The following is a 20,115-nucleotide window of genomic DNA, read 5'->3' as shown; positions in this document are numbered from 1 at the left end:
TATAAATGGTTAAGGATCCCTTGTTGTTTTTTTTTAGAGCATTTGGGGACATGTTTTCACATAATTCACTCTGTTGTTGCTCCAGCATTCCACTGGCTTGCCTGTGGTTCTCGCTCTCTCCTGCCTCTCCCGCCTGTCCTTCCTTTCAACTCCCCCTCTCCCTTTCAAACTTTTCTCACGATTCTTCTTCTCTTCCCTCCCTCATCTTTTCATTTTCACTCCCATCCGTACCACTCTCTGTTCTCTCCTCGCTCAACCTATTCTTTCTGCCTCTCCCCCCCTCGTCTCCAGGATGCAGAGGAATGTGATAAAGCTGGCAGCGTGGCAACGTGCCAGGCGGTGATCCGGGCGGTTATTGGCATCGGCATCGAGGAGGAGGACTGTAAACACACCTGGATGGAGGATGCAGAGAGTGTAAGCATGACGACCTTTCACCCATTCCTTATCCTCTAATATTGCGATCCCCCTGAATCTATTATCGAGATACTCAGTTTATATTAGACACATATGGCATGTCCTTAGTTTGATACATTATCTGTAATTATTTTTTATTTCAGTGTGTGTCCCATGGGGCTCTGGAGTGTGCCCGTGCCATCTATGCCCACGCCCTGCAGATGTTCCCTAGCAAGAAGAGTGTGTGGCTCCGCGCAGCCTACTTCGAGAAGAACCACGGCACTAGGTGTGTGTTGAAAGTTGAATTAAATGCCTGTACCTATTGATTGTAATTGTATCAAAGTAGATATCATCACTATGGCACGTTGTCATTGGCAAATGATTCAATAGAAGCCAATCAATTTCAATAGTTGCTTTTCATTCATTTAACCAGGGATCCTCAACTCTGTGGAACTAACCTTCCACAGAGTTGCAATATTTTCCAGAGAACGCATAGAGCCCCAAGTTGATTATCCGATTTATACCATGGCAGTAATTTAACAAATTTACTGCTAGAAATGTGTTCATTTGCAGGGAGAAATGTGTTTAACATCCACTGAAGTAGCTAGCCCGTTTACTAGATAGCGACAATAGTTGCCTTGGTAACAAACAGACTTGCTAGTTTAGCTAACCAAACCCATACGGTTAGTTATGAACAATCACTGTTTCAAAGCCTGCCTGTCCTCACACTTTCTCACCATTACTTATTCAATCTCTCTTTCCTTTATCATCCCTCTGTCTTTACCCACATCTCTCTCTCACTCCCTAATTTTCTTCTCATCTGACCCCCTTTCTATCTCTCCACGATGCACCATTTTACTTCTCACTGTCCACTATCCACCCCCCCTCCCCCCCCAGGGAGTCTCTGGAGGCACTGCTGCAGAGGGCAGTGGCTCACTGTCCCAAGGCTGAGGTGCTATGGCTGATGGGGGCCAAGTCTAAGTGGCTGGCTGAGGATGTGCCTGCTGCTCGCAGCATCCTGGCTCTGGCTTTCCAGGTGAGAGTGGAGCAATGAGCTTGCTAGCCGGAGTAAACATGCTTATTCCAACAGTATCTTTCTTTAAAACAACAGGGTACACAGCAAAGTAAACCAACACTTGGTGAAAGTAAAACACCCTTCCTCCTATCTGTCTGTGTCCAGGCTAACCCTAACAGTGAGGAGATCTGGCTGGCTGCTGTGAAGTTGGAGTCTGAGAATAATGAATATGAGAGAGCACGTCGACTACTGGCCAAGGCCCGCAGCAGTGCTCCTACTGCCAGGGTGAGTGTGGGGTGGTGTGTCAGGGTTTCCGTTAGCCGGCATCTGCCTGCTTTCGGCCAATAGATCCAAATGAAAAGCTGATAAAACTTTTGTCGGCCCAAAAAAATTCCCAAAGCAAAATAATGCTTTTTATTAATTGATGGAAATATCAGTCGATGGAAATACATTTGACCGTCAAGCTTATCGGTATATAGGTTAATGTGCATAATGTGGTGGAATGAAATTGGCCTATTTTCGTTAGTCATTATGTATTTTATTCATCCCTCACAACTGTCATACACACCCAGAGTACAAAGATACAAAGAGCTGAATCAGAGTGAGTCCTACAGTCAGCAAAGACTCCTCTATGGATACAAAGAGCTGAATCAGAGCGAGTCCTACAGTCAGCCAAGACCCCTCTATGGATACAAAGACCTGAATCAGAGTGAGTCCTACAGTCAGCCAAGACTCCTCTATGGATACAAAGAGCTGAATCAGAGCGAGTCCTACAGTCAGCCAAGACTCCTCTATGGATACAAAGAGCTGAATCAGAGCGAGTCCTACAGTCAGCCAAGACTCCTCTATGGATACAAAGAGCTGAATCAGAGCGAGTCCTACAGTCAGCCAAGACTCCTCTATGGATACAAAGAGCTGAATCAGAGCGAGTCCTACAGTCAGCCAAGACTCCTCTATGGATACAAAGAGCTGAATCAGAGCGAGTCCTACAGTCAGCCAAGACTCCTCTATGGATACAAAGAGCTGAATCAGAGCGAGTCCTACAGTCAGCCAAGACTCCTCTATGGATACAAAGAGCTGAATCAGAGCGAGTCCTACAGTCAGCCAAGACTCCTCTATGGATACAAAGAGCTGAATCAGAGCGAGTCCTACAGTCAGCCAAGACTCCTCTATGGATACAAAGAGCTGAATCAGAGCGAGTCCTACAGTCAGCCAAGACTCCTCTATGGATACAAAGAGCTGAATCAGAGCGAGTCCTACAGTCAGCCAAGACTCCTCTATGGATACAAAGAGCTGAATCAGAGCGAGTCCTACAGTCAGCCAAGACTCCTCTATGGATACAAAGAGCTGAATCAGAGCGAGTCCTACAGTCAGCCAAGACTCCTCTATGGATACAAAGAGCTGAATCAGAGCGAGTCCTACAGTCAGCCAAGACTCCTCTATGGATACAAAGAGCTGAATCAGAGCGAGTCCTACAGTCAGCCAAGACTCCTCTATGGATACAAAGAGCTGAATCAGAGCGAGTCCTACAGTCAGCCAAGACTCCTCTATGGATACAAAGAGCTGAATCAGAGCGAGTCCTACAGTCAGCCAAGACTCCTCTATGGATACAAAGAGCTGAATCAGAGCGAGTCCTACAGTCAGCCAAGACTCCTCTATGGATACAAAGAGCTGAATCAGAGCGAGTCCTACAGTCAGCCAAGACTCCTCTATGGATACAAAGAGCTGAATCAGAGCGAGTCCTACAGTCATCCAAGACCCCTCTATGGATACAAAGAGCTGAATCAGAGCGAGTCCTACAGTCAGCCAAGACCCCTCTATGGATACAAAGACCTGAATCAGTGTGAGTCCTACAGTCAGCAAAGACTCCTCTATGGATACAAAGAGCTGAATCAGAGTGAGTCCTACAGTCAGCAAAGACTCCTCTATGGATACAAAGAGCTGAATCAGAGTGAGTCCTACAGTCAGCAAAGACTCCTCTATGGATACAAAGAGCTGAATCAGAGTGAGTCCTACAGTCAGCCAAGACTCCTCTATGGATACAAAGAGCTGAATCAGAGCGAGTCCTACAGTCAGCCAAGACCCCTCTATGGATACAAAGAGCTGAATCAGAGCGAGTCCTACAGTCAGCCAAGACCCCTCTATGGATACAAAGAGCTGAATCAGAGTGAGTCCTACAGTCAGCCAAGACCCCTCTATGGATACAAAGAGCTGAATCAGAGCGAGTCCTACAGTCATCCATCTTCTAGTTTTCCCAACCTCATCAGTGTCGGGTGAAAGAACGAAAGCCCCAGGGAGATATTTCAAAACTCATTTGTCTTGTCAGAGTGGCCCAGTGGGATATATAGATAACATAGTGTACACACACACACACACAGACAGTTTCCTCAGTCATTTACTAACAGGGGAAATGTGAATCTGGAAGCTGCTGGCTGTGCTAGGTGTGTAGGGGTTGCTTCTCGGTCAGGTAGAACAGCAGCAATTGGTGAGATGGACCTGACCTCAGACTTGTTTTGGGATGAAGTATTATATGAAGGTAATGGTGTGTTATCCATGTGTCCATGCCCAGGCTTGCTAGATTCACAACTGGATGGGAAACTGCAAAAAGTGCTGTCTGTCTCCAGGAGATCATAGCATTGCCTTGCCAGATAAAGTAACAATGTGGTGTTATTGAAGGTAGAAACACCCAGGCTAGGCTTGAGGATGTTGCACCCGGCATCATTAACATGATATTAGTTACATTTGAAATGGTTGTCTGATGTCTTGCCACCAAAAATGTATTTGTTCAATGCTATTTCTTCAAGATTTTATTCAGAATGAAATGCTGCTGAGAATATAAGTGTTCTAATGTAATGACTAAGATGAAAAATGTATATACAGAGTGTGTGTTTGTCCCATTGCAGGTGTTTATGAAGTCAGTGAAGCTGGAGTGGGTTTTGGGGAACATCGAAGCGGCCCACGAGCTGTGTACCGAGGCTCTTAAACACTATGAGGACTTCCCCAAGCTCTGGATGATGAGGGGACAGATAGAGGAGCAGTCTGAGCATAACGAGAAGGCCAGGGAGGCCTACAACCAGGGGGTGAGGAAGGGGAGAGAAGGCCAGGGAGGCCTACAACCAGGGGGTGAGGAAGGGGAGAGAGAAGGCCAGGGGGCCTACAACCAGGGGGTGGGGAAGGGGAGAGAAGGCCAGGGGATTCCTACAACCAGGGGTGAGGAAGGGGAGAGAAGGACAGGGGGGCCTACAACAACCAGGGGGTGAGGAAGGGGAGAGAGAAGGCCAGGGGGCCTACAACCAGGGGGTGAGGAGGGAGAGAGAAGGCCAGGGGGCCTACAACCAGGGGGTGAGGAAGGGGAGAGAGAGAAGGCCAGGGAGGCCTACAACAACCAGGGGGTGAGGAAGGGGGGAGAGAAGGCTAGGGAGGCCTACAACAACCAGGGGTGAGGAAGGGGAGAGAGAAGGCCAGGGGGCCTACAACCAGAGGGTGAGGAGGGAGAGAGAAGGCCAGGGGGCCTACAACCAGGGGGTGAGGAAGGGGAGAGAGAAGGCCAGGGGGCCTACAACCAGGGGTGAGGAAGGGGAGAGAGAAGGCCAGGGGGCCTACAACCAGGGGGTGAGGAAGGGGAGAGAAAGGCTAGGGAGGTCTACAACAACCAGGGGTGAGGAAGGGGAGAGAGAAGGCCAGGGGGGCCTACAACCAGGGGGTGAGGAGGGAGAGAGAAGGCCAGGGGGCCTACAACCAGGGGGTGAGGAAGGGGAGAGAGAAGGCCAGGGGGCCTACAACCAGGGGGTGAGGAAGGGGAGAGACAAGGTCAGGGGGCCTACAACCAGGGGGTGAGGAAGGGGAGAGAGAAGGCCAGGGGGCCTACAACCAGGGGGTGAGGAAGGGGAGAGAGAAGGCCAGGGGGCCTACAACCAGGGGGTGAGGAAGGGGAGAGAGAAGGCCAGGGGGCCTACAACCAGGGGTGAGGAAGGGGAGAGAGAAGGCTAGGGAGGTCTACAACAACCAGGGGTGAGGAAGGGGAGAGAGAAGGCCAGAGAGGCCTACAACCAGGGGGTGAGGAAGGGGAGAGAGAAGGCTAGGGAGGTCTACAACAACCAGGGGGTGAGGAAGGGGAGAGAGAAGGCCAGGGGGCCTACAACCAGGGGATGAGGAAGGGGAGAGAGAAGGCCAGGGAGGAGTACAACCAGGGGGTGAGGAAGGGGAGAGAGAAGGCCAGGGGGCCTACAACCAGGGGTGAGGAAGGGGAGAGAGAAGGCCAGGGGGGGCCTATAACCAGGGGGTGAGGAAGGGGAGAGAGAAGGCCAGGGAGGAGTACAACCAGGGGTGAGGAAGGGGAGAGAGAAGGCCAGTGGGGCCTACAACCAGGGGGTGAGGAAGGGGAGCGAGAAGGCCAGGGAGGAGTACAACCACGGGGTGAGGAAGGGGAGCGAGAAGGCCAGGGAGGAGTACAACCAGGGGGTGAGGAAAGGGAGAGAGAAGGCCAGGGGGGCCTACAACCAGAGGGTGAGGAAGGGGAGAGAAGGCCAGGGGGCCTACAACCAGGGGGTGAGGAAGGGGAGAGGGAAGGCCAGGGGATTCCTACAACCAGGGGGTGAGGAAGGGGAGAGAAGGCCAGGGGGCCTACAACCAGGGGTGAGGAAGGGGAGTGAGAAGGCCAGGGGGCCTACAACAACCAGGGGGTGAGGAAGGGGAGAGAGAAGGCCAGGGAGGCCTACAACAACCAGGGGGTGAGGAGGGAGAGAGAAGGCCAGGGAGGCCTACAACAACCAGGGGGTGAGGAGGGAGAGAGAAGGCCAGGGGGCCTACAACCAGGGGGTGAGGAAGGGGAGAGAGAAGGCCAGGGAGGTCTACAACAACCAGGGGGTGAGGAGGGAGAGAGAAGGCCAGGGGGGCTACAACCAGGGGGTGAGGAAGGGGAGAGAGAAGGCCAGGGAGGTCTACAACCAGGGGGTGAGGAAGGGGAGAGAGAAGGCCAGGGGGGCCTACAACCTGGGGGTGAGGAAGGGGAGAGAGAAGGCCAGGGGGAGTACAACCAGGGGGTGAGGAAGGGGAGAGAGAAGGCCAGGGAGGAGTACAACCACGGGGTGAGGAAGGGGAGCGAGAAGGCCAGGGAGGAGTACAACCAGGGGTGAGGAAAGGGAGAGAGAAGGCCAGGGGGCCTACAACCAGGGGTGAGGAAGGGGAGAGAGAAGGCCAGGGGGCCTACAACCAGGGGGTGAGGAAGGGGAGCGAGGGAGAGAGAAGGCCAGGGAGGCCTACAACCAGGGGGTGAGGAAGGGGAGCGAGAAGGCCAGGGAGCAGTACAACCAGGGGGTGAGGAAGGGGAGAGAGAAGGCCAGGGGGCCTACAACCAGGGGTGAGGAAGGGGAGCGAGGGAGAGAGAAGGCCAGGGGGCCTACAACCAGGGGGTGAGGAAGGGGAGCGAGGGAGAGAGAAGGCCAGGGAGGCCTACAACCAGGGGGTGAGGAAGGGGAGCGAGAAGGCCAGGGAGCAGTACAACCAGGGGGTGAGGAAGGGGAGAGAGAAGGCCAGGGGGCCTACAACCAGGGGGTGAGGAAGGGGAGCGAGGGAGAGAGAAGGCCAAGGAGGCCTACAACCACGGGGTGAGGAAGGGGAGAGAGAAGGCCAAGGAGGCCTACAACCACGGGGTGAGGAAGGGGAGAGAGAAGGCCAGGGAGGCCTACAACCAGGGGGTGAGGAAGGGGAGAGAGAAGGCCAGGGAGGCCTACAACCAGGGGGTGAGGATGGGGAGAGAGGAGGCCTACAACCAGGGGGTGAGGAAGGGGAGAGAGAAGGCCAGGGAGGCCTACAACCAGGGGGTGAGGAAGGGGAGAGAGAAGGCCAGGGAGGCCTACAACCACAGGGTGAGGAAGGGGAGCGAGGGAGAGAGAAGGCCAGGGAGGAATACAACCAGGGGGTGAGGAAGGGGAGAGAGAAGGCCAGGGAGGCCTACAACCAGGGGGTGAGGAAGGGGAGAGAGAAGGCCAGGGAGGCCTACAACCACAGGGTGAGGAAGGGGAGCGAGGGAGAGAGAAGGCCAGGGAGGAATACAACCAGGGGGTGAGGAAGGGGAGCGAGGGAGAGAGAAGGCCAGGGAGGAATACAACCAGGGGGTGAGGAAGGGGAGCGAGGAGAGAGAAGGCCAGGGAGGAGTACAACCAGGGAGTGAGGAAGGGGAGAGAGAAGGCCAAGGAGGCCTACAACCACGGGGTGAGGAAGGGGAGAGAGAAGGCCAAGGAGGCCTACAACCACGGGGTGAGGAAGGGGAGCGAGGGAGAGAGAAGGCCAGGGAGGAGTACAACCACGGGGTGAGGAAGGGGAGCGAGAAGGCCAGGGGGGCCTACAACCAGGGGGTGAGGAAGGGGAGCGAGGGAGAGAGAAGGCCAGGGAGGAGTACAACCACTGGGTGAGGAAGGGGAGCGAGAAGGCCAGGGGGGCCTACAACCACGGGGTGAGAAAGGGGAGCGAGGGAGAGAGAAGGCCAGGGAGGAGTACAACCACTGGGTGAGGAAGGGAAGCGAGGGAGAGAGAAGGCCAAGGAGGCCTACAACCACGGGGAGAGAGAAGGCCAAGGAGGCCTACAACCACGGGGTGAGGAAGGGGAGCGAGGGAGAGAGAAGGCCAAGGAGGCCTACAACCAGGGGGTGAGGGAAGTGGAAGGGAGATGGACGTGAAGACAGGAGCGGGCATTCTGGATGATGAGAGATATCTGAATACATTCATATAGTTAGAGCGACAGTAGTTCAATGTTGCTCAGTTATGTGTGTTTAACACTGATTCATCTTAACTCTGTTTGTGTGTGTGTGTGTGTAGCTGAAGAAGTGTCCCCACTCCATGTCCCTGTGGCTGCTGCTGTCTCGTCTGGAGGAGAGGGTTGGCCAGTTGACCAGGGCCAGATCCATTCTGGAGAAATCACGCCTCAAGAATCCACAGAGCCCAGACCTATGGTGAGATATACAGACGCATTACGCTTACACACAGACACACACTCTTAAAACACACAAACTGGTTGATGCATACACAGTACCTTGTTTGTGTGTGTTGTCAGGTTGGAGTCGGTGAGATTGGAGTTCAGGGCAGGGCTGAAGAACATCGCCAACACACTGATGGCTAAAGCCCTACAAGAGTGCCCCAACTCAGGTAAGACAGTCTGTCACAATGTGTGTGTGATGGAAAGCAATTCTCAGTCTTTTTAGTCTACTAGATCCAAGTGGTGATTGTCCCATTTAGCTTGGTCTCACTGTTGAGAATATGAGATGTATTTACTCACATAAACCAGATTTCCATCTAACATTTTTACATGAGTAAAGTACACGTCGGATAGATAATGTCACGAAAGACCTGATGGAAACAGCAAATGTGTCGGTAAACTTTCCAAATGTCGACAAAACAATACTCTAAACAAGGTGGGATCTTTTTGTGAAATGGCGGTGGAAATTCCTTTATGCACAAATATGGATATAATAACCATTTTGACATAAATTTGGAGTCACGCGATGATATTGTGTGTGGTCTTTCCACTACGACTCGTCAGGAAAGCATGCTGTTTATTAGGCTGCAGATGACATCAATTATAAACTTCACAGGATGGTGAAAGTGCAAGATGGTGACATGATGATCGATGCTTGACTGCCGTTTGACAAAACAAAATCATAATGACCTCATCATGTGGTATGCTGTATCTTCGAGCTGCTGGGCACATTTGCTCTTTAACGCAAAAGTAGATTTTTTTACAAACCCATCGGTAGAGTTGAAAATGCAATGGAAACCCATTTACATTAGATTTGTTTATTCAGTACATAGGAATTTACCTGCACAAGTCATTTGTATGTGCATTACGTCATCACACACAGCCTTTTATCTGCAACAAGTCAATTTGATGATGTAAACATCTCCGATGGGAAATTTTGTTTTTTTGTATTTATGTGGATTTTAGAATATTTGCAATGAAATCTGTCGCCAACTGGTTGGAAACCTAGCTAGTGAAGTGTAAATAAAACAGAATTCTGATGTGTTTACTCAATTGACATGATTTAGTCCTCAGACATCAGAAGGTTATAGTTGTTTGTGTTTTAACTGTGTCTATATTTAATCATGATCATCAGTTCAACATGAAACCGTTCAGGATGGAGAAAATGCTCTTACATATTGCATTTACATATATCTCTGTCTTTCTGTAGGTATCCTGTGGGCTGAGGCAGTGTTTCTGGAGGCACGGCCCCAGAGGAAGACTAAGAGTGTTGATGCTCTGAAGAAGTGTGAACACGACCCACACGTCCTGCTAGCCGTGGCCAAGTACGACACACACTACCAAACTACAGAACTTTAATCTTTCTCTCAAACCCCCCCCCCTCTTATCTGTGCTATGACCACCTTCCCCTTTGTACTGTCTCAGTAGGACAAACTCTCCCTCGCTCTGCTTTCATTCCTTCAGTAGGTTACTCTCTCCCTCGCTCTGCTTTCATTCCTTCAGTAGGACAAACTCTCCCTCGCTCTGCTTTCATTCCTTCAGTAGGTTAAACTCTCCCTCGCTCTGCTTTCATTCCTTCAGTAGGTTACTCTCTCCCTCGCTCTGCTTTCATTCCTTCAGTAAGACAAACTCCATCGCTCTGCTTTCATTCCTTCAGTAAGACAAACTCCATCGCTCTGCTTTCATTCCTTCAGTAGGTTAAACTCCCTCGCTCTGCTTTCATTCCTTCAGTAGGTTAAACTCCCTCGCTCTGCTTTCATTCCTTCAGTAGGACAAACTCCCTCGCTCTGCTTTCATTCCTTCAGTAGGTTAAACTCTCCCCCTGCTCTGCTTTCATTCCTTCAGTAGGACAAACTCTCCCTCGCTCTGCTTTCATTCCTTCAGTAGGACAAACTCCCTCGCTCTGCTTTCATTCCTTCAGTAGGACAAACTCCCTCGCTCTGCTTTCACTCTCCCTCGCTCTGCTTTCATTCCTTCAGTAGGACAAACTCTCCCTCGCTCTGCTTTCATTCCTTCAGTAGGACAAACTCTCCCTCGCTCTGCTTTCATTCCTTCAGTAGGACAAACTCTCCCTCGCTCTGCTTTCATTCCTTCAGTTGGACAAACTCTCCCTCGCTCTGCTTTCATTCCTTCAGTAGGTTAAACTCCCTCGCTCTGCTTTCATTCCTTCAGTAGGTTAAACTCCCTCGCTCTGCTTTCATTCCTTCAGTAGGTTAAACTCCCTCGCTCTGCTTTCATTCCTTCAGTAGGTTAAACTCCCTCGCTCTGCTTTCATTCCTTCAGTAGGTTAAACTCCCTCGCTCTGCTTTCATTCCTTCAGTAGGTTAAACTCCCTCGCTCTGCTTTCATTCCTTCAGTAGGTTAAACTCTCCCTCGCTCTGCTTTCATTCCTTCAGTAGGTTAAACTCTCCCTCGCTCTGCTTTCATTCCTTCAGTAGGTTAAACTCTCCCCCTGCTCTGCTTTCATTCCTTCAGTAGGACAAACTCTTCCTCGCTCTGCTTTCATTCCTTCAGAAGGTTAAACTCCCTCACTCTGCTTTCATTCCTTCAGAAGGTTAAACTCCCTCACTCTGCTTTCATTCCTTCAGTAGGACAAACTCCCTCGCTCTGCTTTCTTTCCTTCAGTAGGACAAACTCTCCCTCGCTCTGTTTTCATTCCTTCAGTAGGACAAACTCTTCCTCGCTCTGCTTTCATTCCTTCAGTAGGACAAACTCTCCCTCGCTCTGATTTCATTCCTTCAGTAGGTTAAACTCCCTCGCTCTGCTTTCATTCCTTCAGTAGGACAAACTCCCTCGCTCTGCTTTCATTCCTTCAGTAGGTTAAACTCTCCCCCTGCTCTGCTTTCATTCCTTCAGTAGGACAAACTCTCCCTCGCTCTGCTTTCATTCCTTCAGTAGGACAAACTCCCTCGCTCTGCTTTCATTCCTTCAGTAGGACAAACTCTCCCTCGCTCTGCTTTCATTCCTTCAGTAGGACAAACTCTCCCTCGCTCTGCTTTCATTCCTTCAGTAGGACAAACTCTCCCTCGCTCTGCTTTCATTCCTTCAGTAGGACAAACTCTCCCTCGCTCTGCTTTCATTCCTTCAGTAGGACAAACTCTCCCTCGCTCTGCTTTCATTCCTTCAGTTGGACAAACTCTCCCTCGCTCTGCTTTCATTCCTTCAGTAGGTTAAACTCCCTCGCTCTGCTTTCATTCCTTCAGTAGGTTAAACTCCCTCGCTCTGCTTTCATTCCTTCAGTAGGTTAAACTCTCCCTCGCTCTGCTTTCATTCCTTCAGTAGGTTAAACTCCCTCGCTCTGCTTTCATTCCTTCAGTAGGTTAAACTCTCCCTCGCTCTGCTTTCATTCCTTCAGTAGGACAAACTCCCTCGCTCTGCTTTCATTCCTTCAGTAGGACAAACTCCCTCGCTCTGCTTTCATTCCTTCAGTAGGACAAACTCTCCCTCGCTCTGCTTTCATTCCTTCAGTAGGACAAACTCTCCCTCGCTCTGCTTTCATTCCTTCAGTAGGACAAACTCTCCCTCGCTCTGCTTTCATTCCTTCAGTAGGACAAACTCTCCCTCGCTCTGCTTTCATTCCTTCAGTAGGACAAACTCTCCCTCGCTCTGCTTTTATTCCTTCAGTTGGACAAACTCTCCCTCGCTCTGCTTTCATTCCTTCAGTAGGTTAAACTCCCTCGCTCTGCTTTCATTCCTTCAGTAGGTTAAACTCCCTCGCTCTGCTTTCATTCCTTCAGTAGGTTAAACTCTCCCTCGCTCTGCTTTCATTCCTTCAGTAGGTTAAACTCCCTCGCTCTGCTTTCATTCCTTCAGTAGGTTAAACTCCCTCGCTCTGCTTTCATTCCTTCAGTAGGTTAAACTCCCTCTCTCTGCTTTCATTCCTTCAGTAGGTTAAACTCCCTCGCTCTGCTTTCATTCCTTCAGTAGGTTAAACTCCCTCGCTCTGCTTTCATTCCTTCAGTAGGTTAAACTCCCTCGCTCTGCTTTCATTCCTTCAGTAGGTTAAACTCCCTCGCTCTGCTTTCATTCCTTCAGTAGGTTAAACTCTCCCTCGCTCTGCTTTCATTCCTTCAGTAGGTTAAACTCTCCCTCGCTCTGCTTTCATTCCTTCAGTAGGTTAAACTCCCTCGCTCTGCTTTCATTCCTTCAGTAGGTTAAACTCCCTCGCTCTGCTTTCATTCCTTCAGTAGGTTAAACTCCCTCGCTCTGCTTTCATTCCTTCAGTAGGTTAAACTCTCCCTCGCTCTGCTTTCATTCCTTCAGTAGGACAAACTCCCTCGCTCTGCTTTCATTCCTTCAGTAGGACAAACTCCCTCGCTCTGCTTTCATTCCTTCAGTAGGACAAACTCTCCCTCGCTCTGCTTTCATTCCTTCAGTAGGACAAACTCTCCCTCACTCTGCTTTCATTCCTTCAGTAGGACAAACTCTCCCTCGCTCTGCTTTCATTCCTTCAGTAGGACAAACTCTCCCTCGCTCTGCTTTCATTCCTTCAGTAGGACAAACTCTCCCTCGCTCTGCTTTCATTCCTTCAGTTGGACAAACTCTCCCTCGCTCTGCTTTCATTCCTTCAGTAGGTTAAACTCCCTCGCTCTGCTTTCATTCCTTCAGTAGGTTAAACTCCCTCGCTCTGCTTTCATTCCTTCAGTAGGTTAAACTCCCTCGCTCTGCTTTCATTCCTTCAGTAGGTTAAACTCTCCCTCGCTCTGCTTTCATTCCTTCAGTAGGTTAAACTCCCTCGCTCTGCTTTCATTCCTTCAGTAGGTTAAACTCCCTCGCTCTGCTTTCATTCCTTCAGTAGGTTAAACTCCCTCGCTCTGCTTTCATTCCTTCAGTAGGTTAAACTCCCTCGCTCTGCTTTCATTCCTTCAGTAGGTTAAACTCCCTCGCTCTGCTTTCATTCCTTCAGTAGGTTAAACTCCCTCGCTCTGCTTTCATTCCTTCAGTAGGTTAAACTCCCTCGCTCTGCTTTCATTCCTTCAGTAGGTTAAACTCCCTCGCTCTGCTTTCATTCCTTCAGTAGGTTAAACTCTCCCTCGCTCTGCTTTCATTCCTTCAGTAGGTTAAACTCTCCCTCGCTCTGCTTTCATTCCTTCAGTAGGTTAAACTCCCTCGCTCTGCTTTCATTCCTTCAGTAGGTTAAACTCCCTCGCTCTGCTTTCATTCCTTCAGTAGGTTAAACTCCCTCGCTCTGCTTTCATTCCTTCAGTAGGTTAAACTCCCTCGCTCTGCTTTCATTCCTTCAGTAGGTTAAACTCCCTCGCTCTGCTTTCATTCCTTCAGTAGGTTAAACTCCCTCGCTCTGCTTTCATTCCTTCAGTAGGTTAAGCTCTCCCCCGCTCTGCTCTCGAAACTACAATATTCTTTGATTTTCTGAAACATGGCTCTCGGACAAGACACCCCCCATGACTATCCAACTCAATGGATTCTCCATTCACCAGGCGGACAGGACAGTGGAGTCAGGGAAATCAAGGGGGGAGGGGTTTGCCTCTAACTCCAGCACGATGGAAGTGTTGACCCACTGTTCACCTTTCTTGCAATTCCTGATGGTCAAATGCTGACCCTTCTTTCTCTTGAGGGACTTTTCAGCTGTTATCGTGAATGTTGTATACATTTCACCTCAGGATAATAAAAATAACACGCAGGCCCTTAACGAACTGTACAAGGCTTTGAACCAGCAAGGAAACCTATATCCAGGGGGTGCTTTTCTGGTTGTTGGTGATATTAATTCCCATCACGAAAACACGTGAATCCCAACTTCCATCAACACAACTCCAACGACACTCGGGGTGATAAAGTCCTAGACCACTGTTATTCTACCCACAAGCAAGCATGTAAGGCCCTACCTCATCCGCCATTCGACAAATCCGATCATGACTCCGTTCTCCTGTTTCCTGTTTACTAGCATAAACTCAAACAGGAAGTACCCATGACACGCTCAATTAAGAAATGGTCACCAGAATCAAAGATTATGCTACATGTCTGCTTTGCTAGCGCTGATTGGAATGTGTTTAGAGACTCTGCCGACAACATTGACGACCTAACCACCTCTGGCACCCTTCTTCATTAGAAAATGTATCGGTGATGTTGCCCCACGGTGAGGGTTCGCGGCTTCCCCAATCAAAAGCCCTGGATTAACACTGAGGTTGGAGCTAAAATAAAGGCGAAGGCTACCACACACAGCGCTATCGTAGACAACCCTGAGGCTACGGCCAAGGACAGGAACGACTAAGAAGTCCCGCTATGCCCTCCTCAGTCGTCAAACGAGCCAAAAGACAATCATGCTACACGGGCTCCGACGCCCGCCGCATGTGACAGGGACTACAGTCCATTACGGATTGCAAAGGATGACCTTACCGTGATCTGCCCAATGATGCCTTTCTACTAGACTAACTCAGTACATCACTGCCTGGTATGGAAATATTACTCCCCTCGATCGCATGGCGCTACAGAGGGCGGCGCAGACAGCTCAGTACATCACTGGGGCCGAGATCCCTGCCATCCAGGACATCTATATCAGGCGGTGTGTTAGGAATGTCCTGAAAGTTGTTAGACTCCACCCACCCAAGCCATAGACTATCCTCTCTGCTTCCACACGGCAAGTGCTACCGGTGCAGTGTTCAAAGCTGTCATCAAGGCAACGGGAGGCTACTTTTGAACAATCTCAAATATCAAATATATTTTGATTTGTTTAGCACTTTTTTTTTGGTTACTGTATGATTCAATGTGTCATTTCATAGTTTTGATGTCTTCACTATTATTCTACAATGTAGACAATAGTAAAAAATGTAAACACTTGAATGAGGAGGTGTGTCCAAACTTTTGACTGGTACTGTACATGTTGACCTGCCGTCACTCCAGTATCCCAGCACATTATAAATATGGTATTGGACCTGAGCCTGTATATGGTATGTTGCTTGCTTGCTTGCTTGCTTGCTTGCTTGCTTGCTTGCTTGCTTGCTTGCTTGCTTGCTTGCTTGCTTGCTTGCTTGCTTGCTTGCTTGCTTGCTTGCTTGCTTGCTTGCTTGCTTGCTTGCTTGCTTGCTTGCTTGCTTGCTTGCTTGCTTGCTTGCTTGCTTGCTTGCTTGCTTGCTTGCTTTGCTTGCTTGCTTGCTTGCTTGCTTGCTTGCTTGCTTGCTTGCTTGCTTGCTTGCTTGCTTGCTTGCTTGCTTGCTTGCTTGCTTGCTTGCTTGCTTGCTTGCTTGCTTGCTTGCTTGCTTGCTTGCTTGCTTGCTTGCTTGCTTGCTTGCTTGCTTGCTTGCTTGCTTGCTTGCTTGCTTGCTTGCTTGCTTGCTTGCTTGCTTGCTTGCTTGCTTGCTTGCTTGCTTGCTTGCTTGCTTGCTTGCTTGCTTGCTTGCTTGCTTGCTTGCTTGCTTGCTTGCTTGCTTGCTTGCTTGCTTGCTTGCTTGCTTGCTTGCTTGCTTGCTTGCTTGCTTGCTTGCTTGCTTGCTTGCTTGCTTGCTTGCTTGCTTGCTTGCTTGCTTGCTTGCTTGCTTGCTTGCTTCATATTTCTTATTTCTTGTGTTTTTGTTCTAGTATTATGTTGTTATTAATTATTGCATTGTTGGGTTTTCAGTTTGCAAGAAAGGCTTGTGCATGTGACATTACAACTTAAAACTTCCATTCCTTCAGTAGGTTAAACTCTCCCTCGATCTCTCTTACTTTCACTCTGTAAACATATTAGGCGTAATCTGGCGGTAAACAACGTGTGTGTGTGTGTGTGTGTGTGTGTGTGTGTGTGTGTGTGTGTGTGTGTGTGTGTGTGTGTGTGTGTGTGTGTGTGTGTGTGTGTGTGTGTGTGTGTGTGTGTGTGTGTGTGTGTGTGTGTGTGTGTGTGTGTGTGTGTGTGTGTGTGTGTGTGTGTGTGTGTGTGTGTGTGTGTGTGTGTGTGTGTGTGTTGCAGGCTGTTCTGGAGCGAGCGTAAGATCACTAAGGCCAGAGAGTGGTTCCTGAGGACAGTGAAGATTGAGCCAGACCTGGGAGATGCCTGGGCCCTCTTCTACAAGTTTGAGATGCAACACGGCACTGAGGTGTGTGTGTGTATGAGCTTGTATGTGTGTGGGAGGCTCTGTGTTGTTCTATGGTGTCTCACATTCTCTCTCTCTCTGTGTCCCCTGTAGGAGCAGCAGGAAGAGGTGCGTAAGCGGTGTGAGAACGCTGAGCCGCGTCACGGGGAGCTGTGGTGTGCCGAGTCCAAACATGTCCTCTACTGGCAGAAGAAGATAGGAGAGATCCTCACACAGGTCGCTTCCAAGATAAAAAACACCTTCTAAAGTTGGACAGACAGACACTGTGTGTGTTATGGATCTGTTTCTATGACTCTGTGCCCCTCTGTCCATTAACCAGTGACACACACCTCAAGTTCTCTCCTTTCAAAGTCTGTGGTAGGGAGTAGCAGCATAATTGCAGTCTTCAGGGGGACACTTGTCTGGTCTGAGGAGTGGACTATGGTTCACTATTAGTACAGAATATTTGCATATTTACAGTGTTATACAATGTATGCAGAGTTTTTTTTAAAGCACATTGCTGTTGGGAAAATGAAAACAGGATATTTTGTTGAACTTCATTTTTTATGGAATTGTGAAATAAAATGTCCTTCAATTGAATCTGCAAGGGTATTCTTGGAGCAGACCAAGTTACCTGATACCAGCTCTGTAAAGAAGTTAATGCGACCATTCATTTGACCATGGTATAGTTTTTTTTACTCTACTGTATTTTGTTTGATTGAGATATACACAGTAAATAGTTAGTCATGATTCATTGCTTGTGTATGTCTTACAACTGTTTAAAATTGCTCAGGAGGATTCCTCAATAAAAAAACAACTGAAAATCAACCATTTAATTGCCTTGGATATGAGATCTCTTCTTAAGAAAACAAGCATCTTCCAAGATCTGTATGTGGCATGACAATATTGGTGAGATGAGTCGGCTCATTGTCTCAATACCCCGCATCAGTGTCATCCTTTTACATGTGCAGTGTCTCAATACCCCGCATCAGTGGCATCCTTTTGCATGTGCAGTGTCTCAATCCACCGCATCAGTGTCATCCTTTTGCATGTGCAGTGTCTCAATCCACCGCATCAGTGTCATCCTTTTGCATGTGCAGTGTCTCAATCCACCGCATCAGTGTCATCCTTTTGCATGTGCAGTGTCTCAATCCACCGCATCAGTGTCATCCTTTTGCATGTGCAGTGTCTCAATCCACCGCATCAGTGTCATCCTTTTGCATGTGCAGTGTCTCAATCCACCGCATCAGTGTCATCCTTTTGCATGTGCAGTGTCTCAATCCACCGCATCAGTGTCATCCTTTTGCATGTGCAGTGTCTCAATCCACCGCATCAGTGTCATCCTTTTGCATGTGCAGTGTCTCAATCCACCGCATCAGTGTCATCCTTTTGCATGTGCAGTGTCTCAATCCACCGCATCAGTGTCATCCTTTTGCATGTGCAGTGTCTCAATCCACCGCATCAGTGTCATCCTTTTGCATGTGCAGTGTCTCAATCCACCGCATCAGTGTCATCCTTTTGCATGTGCAGTGTCTCAATCCACCGCATCAGTGTCATCCTTTTGCATGTGCAGTGTCTCAATCCACCGCATCAGTGTCATCCTTTTGCATGTGCAGTGTCTCAATCCACCGCATCAGTGTCATCCTTTTGCATGTGCAGTGTCTCAATCCACCGCATCAGTGTCATCCTTTTGCATGTGCAGTGTCTCAATCCACCGCATCAGTGTCATCCTTTTGCATGTGCAGTGTCTCAATCCACCGCATCAGTGTCATCCTTTTGCATGTGCAGTGTCTCAATCCACCGCATCAGTGTCATCCTTTTGCATGTGCAGTGTCTCAATCCACCGCATCAGTGTCATCCTTTTGCATGTGCAGTGTCTCAATCCACCGCATCAGTGTCATCCTTTTGCATGTGCAGTGTCTCAATCCACCGCATCAGTGTCATCCTTTTGCATGTGCAGTGTCTCAATCCACCGCATCAGTGTCATCCTTTTGCATGTGCAGTGTCTCAATCCACCGCATCAGTGTCATCCTTTTGCATGTGCAGTGTCTCAATCCACCGCATCAGTGTCATCCTTTTGCATGTGCAGTGTCTCAATCCACCGCATCAGTGTCATCCTTTTGCATGTGCAGTGTCTCAATCCACCGCATCAGTGTCATCCTTTTGCATGTGCAGTGTCTCAATCCACCGCATCAGTGTCATCCTTTTGCATGTGCAGTGTCTCAATCCACCGCATCAGTGTCATCCTTTTGCATGTGCAGTGTCTCAATCCACCGCATCAGTGTCATCCTTTTGCATGTGCAGTGTCTCAATCCACCGCATCAGTGTCATCCTTTTGCATGTGCAGTGTCTCAATCCACCGCATCAGTGTCATCCTTTTGCATGTGCAGTGTCTCAATCCACCGCATCAGTGTCATCCTTTTGCATGTGCAGTGTCTCAATCCACCGCATCAGTGTCATCCTTTTGCATGTGCAGTGTCTCAATCCACCGCATCAGTGTCATCCTTTTGCATGTGCAGTGTCTCAATCCACCGCATCAGTGTCATCCTTTTGCATGTGCAGTGTCTCAATCCACCGCATCAGTGTCATCCTTTTGCATGTGCAGTGTCTCAATCCACCGCATCAGTGTCATCCTTTTGCATGTGCAGTGTCTCAATCCACCGCATCAGTGTCATCCTTTTGCATGTGCAGTGTCTCAATCCACCGCATCAGTGTCATCCTTTTGCATGTGCAGTGTCTCAATCCACCGCATCAGTGTCATCCTTTTGCATGTGCAGTGTCTCAATCCACCGCATCAGTGTCATCCTTTTGCATGTGCAGTGTCTCAATCCACCGCATCAGTGTCATCCTTTTGCATGTGCAGTGTCTCAATCCACCGCATCAGTGTCATCCTTTTGCATGTGCAGTGTCTCAATCCACCGCATCAGTGTCATCCTTTTGCATGTGCAGTGTCTCAATCCACCGCATCAGTGTCATCCTTTTGCATGTGCAGTGTCTCAATCCACCGCATCAGTGTCATCCTTTTGCATGTGCAGTGTCTCAATCCACCGCATCAGTGTCATCCTTTTGCATGTGCAGTGTCTCAATCCACCGCATCAGTGTCATCCTTTTGCATGTGCAGTGTCTCAATCCACCGCATCAGTGTCATCCTTTTGCATGTGCAGTGTCTCAATCCACCGCATGTGTCAGTGTCATCCACCGCATCAGTGTCATCCTTTTGCATGTGCAGTGTCTCAATCCACCGCATCAGTGTCATCCTTTTGCATGTGCAGTGTCTCAATCCACCGCATCAGTGTCATCCTTTTGCATGTGCAGTGTCTCAATCCACCGCATCAGTGTCATCCTTTTGCATGTGCAGTGTCTCAATCCACCGCATCAGTGTCATCCTTTTGCATGTGCAGTGTCTCAATCCACCGCATCAGTGTCATCCTTTTGCATGTGCAGTGTCTCAATCCACCGCATCAGTGTCATCCTTTTGCATGTGCAGTGTCTCAATCCACCGCATCAGTGTCATCCTTTTGCATGTGCAGTGTCTCAATCCACCGCATCAGTGTCATCCTTTTGCATGTGCAGTGTCTCAATCCACCGCATCAGTGTCATCCTTTTGCATGTGCAGTGTCTCAATACCCCGCATCAGTGTCATCCTTTTGCATGTGCAGTGGAAAGTGGCCGAGCTACAGCAGTGTTTGTCAGACCATAAGACATTCCAAAAATTGGTATTCTCACAAATG

At 49.3% G+C, this 20,115-nt stretch overlaps 1 protein-coding gene across 1 annotated transcript in view; it reads left to right on the top strand.

Annotated features, from left to right (window-relative positions):
* prpf6 (PRP6 pre-mRNA processing factor 6 homolog (S. cerevisiae)) overlaps positions 1 to 17,212 on the top strand; it is a 30,143-nt gene extending 12,931 nt beyond the window's left edge. The window contains exons 12-21 of the mRNA XM_046365004.1: positions 292 to 414; positions 558 to 679; positions 1,291 to 1,429; positions 1,574 to 1,693; positions 4,312 to 4,488; positions 8,225 to 8,358; positions 8,460 to 8,551; positions 9,592 to 9,706; positions 16,282 to 16,408; positions 16,499 to 17,212. Coding sequence (XP_046220960.1) covers positions 292 to 414; positions 558 to 679; positions 1,291 to 1,429; positions 1,574 to 1,693; positions 4,312 to 4,488; positions 8,225 to 8,358; positions 8,460 to 8,551; positions 9,592 to 9,706; positions 16,282 to 16,408; positions 16,499 to 16,651 — 1,302 coding nt within the window. The 3' untranslated portion in view covers positions 16,652 to 17,212. The remainder of the gene's footprint in view (positions 1 to 291; positions 415 to 557; positions 680 to 1,290; positions 1,430 to 1,573; positions 1,694 to 4,311; positions 4,489 to 8,224; positions 8,359 to 8,459; positions 8,552 to 9,591; positions 9,707 to 16,281; positions 16,409 to 16,498) is intronic.
* Positions 17,213 to 20,115: the final 2,903 nt, after the last annotated feature.

This window comes from Oncorhynchus gorbuscha, linkage group LG10, assembly GCF_021184085.1.
Source record: "Oncorhynchus gorbuscha isolate QuinsamMale2020 ecotype Even-year linkage group LG10, OgorEven_v1.0, whole genome shotgun sequence".
Lineage (NCBI taxonomy): Eukaryota > Metazoa > Chordata > Actinopteri > Salmoniformes > Salmonidae > Oncorhynchus > Oncorhynchus gorbuscha.
The sequence above is the reverse complement of the archived record's forward strand: the minus strand, read 5'-3'. Positions and strand labels throughout refer to the sequence as shown.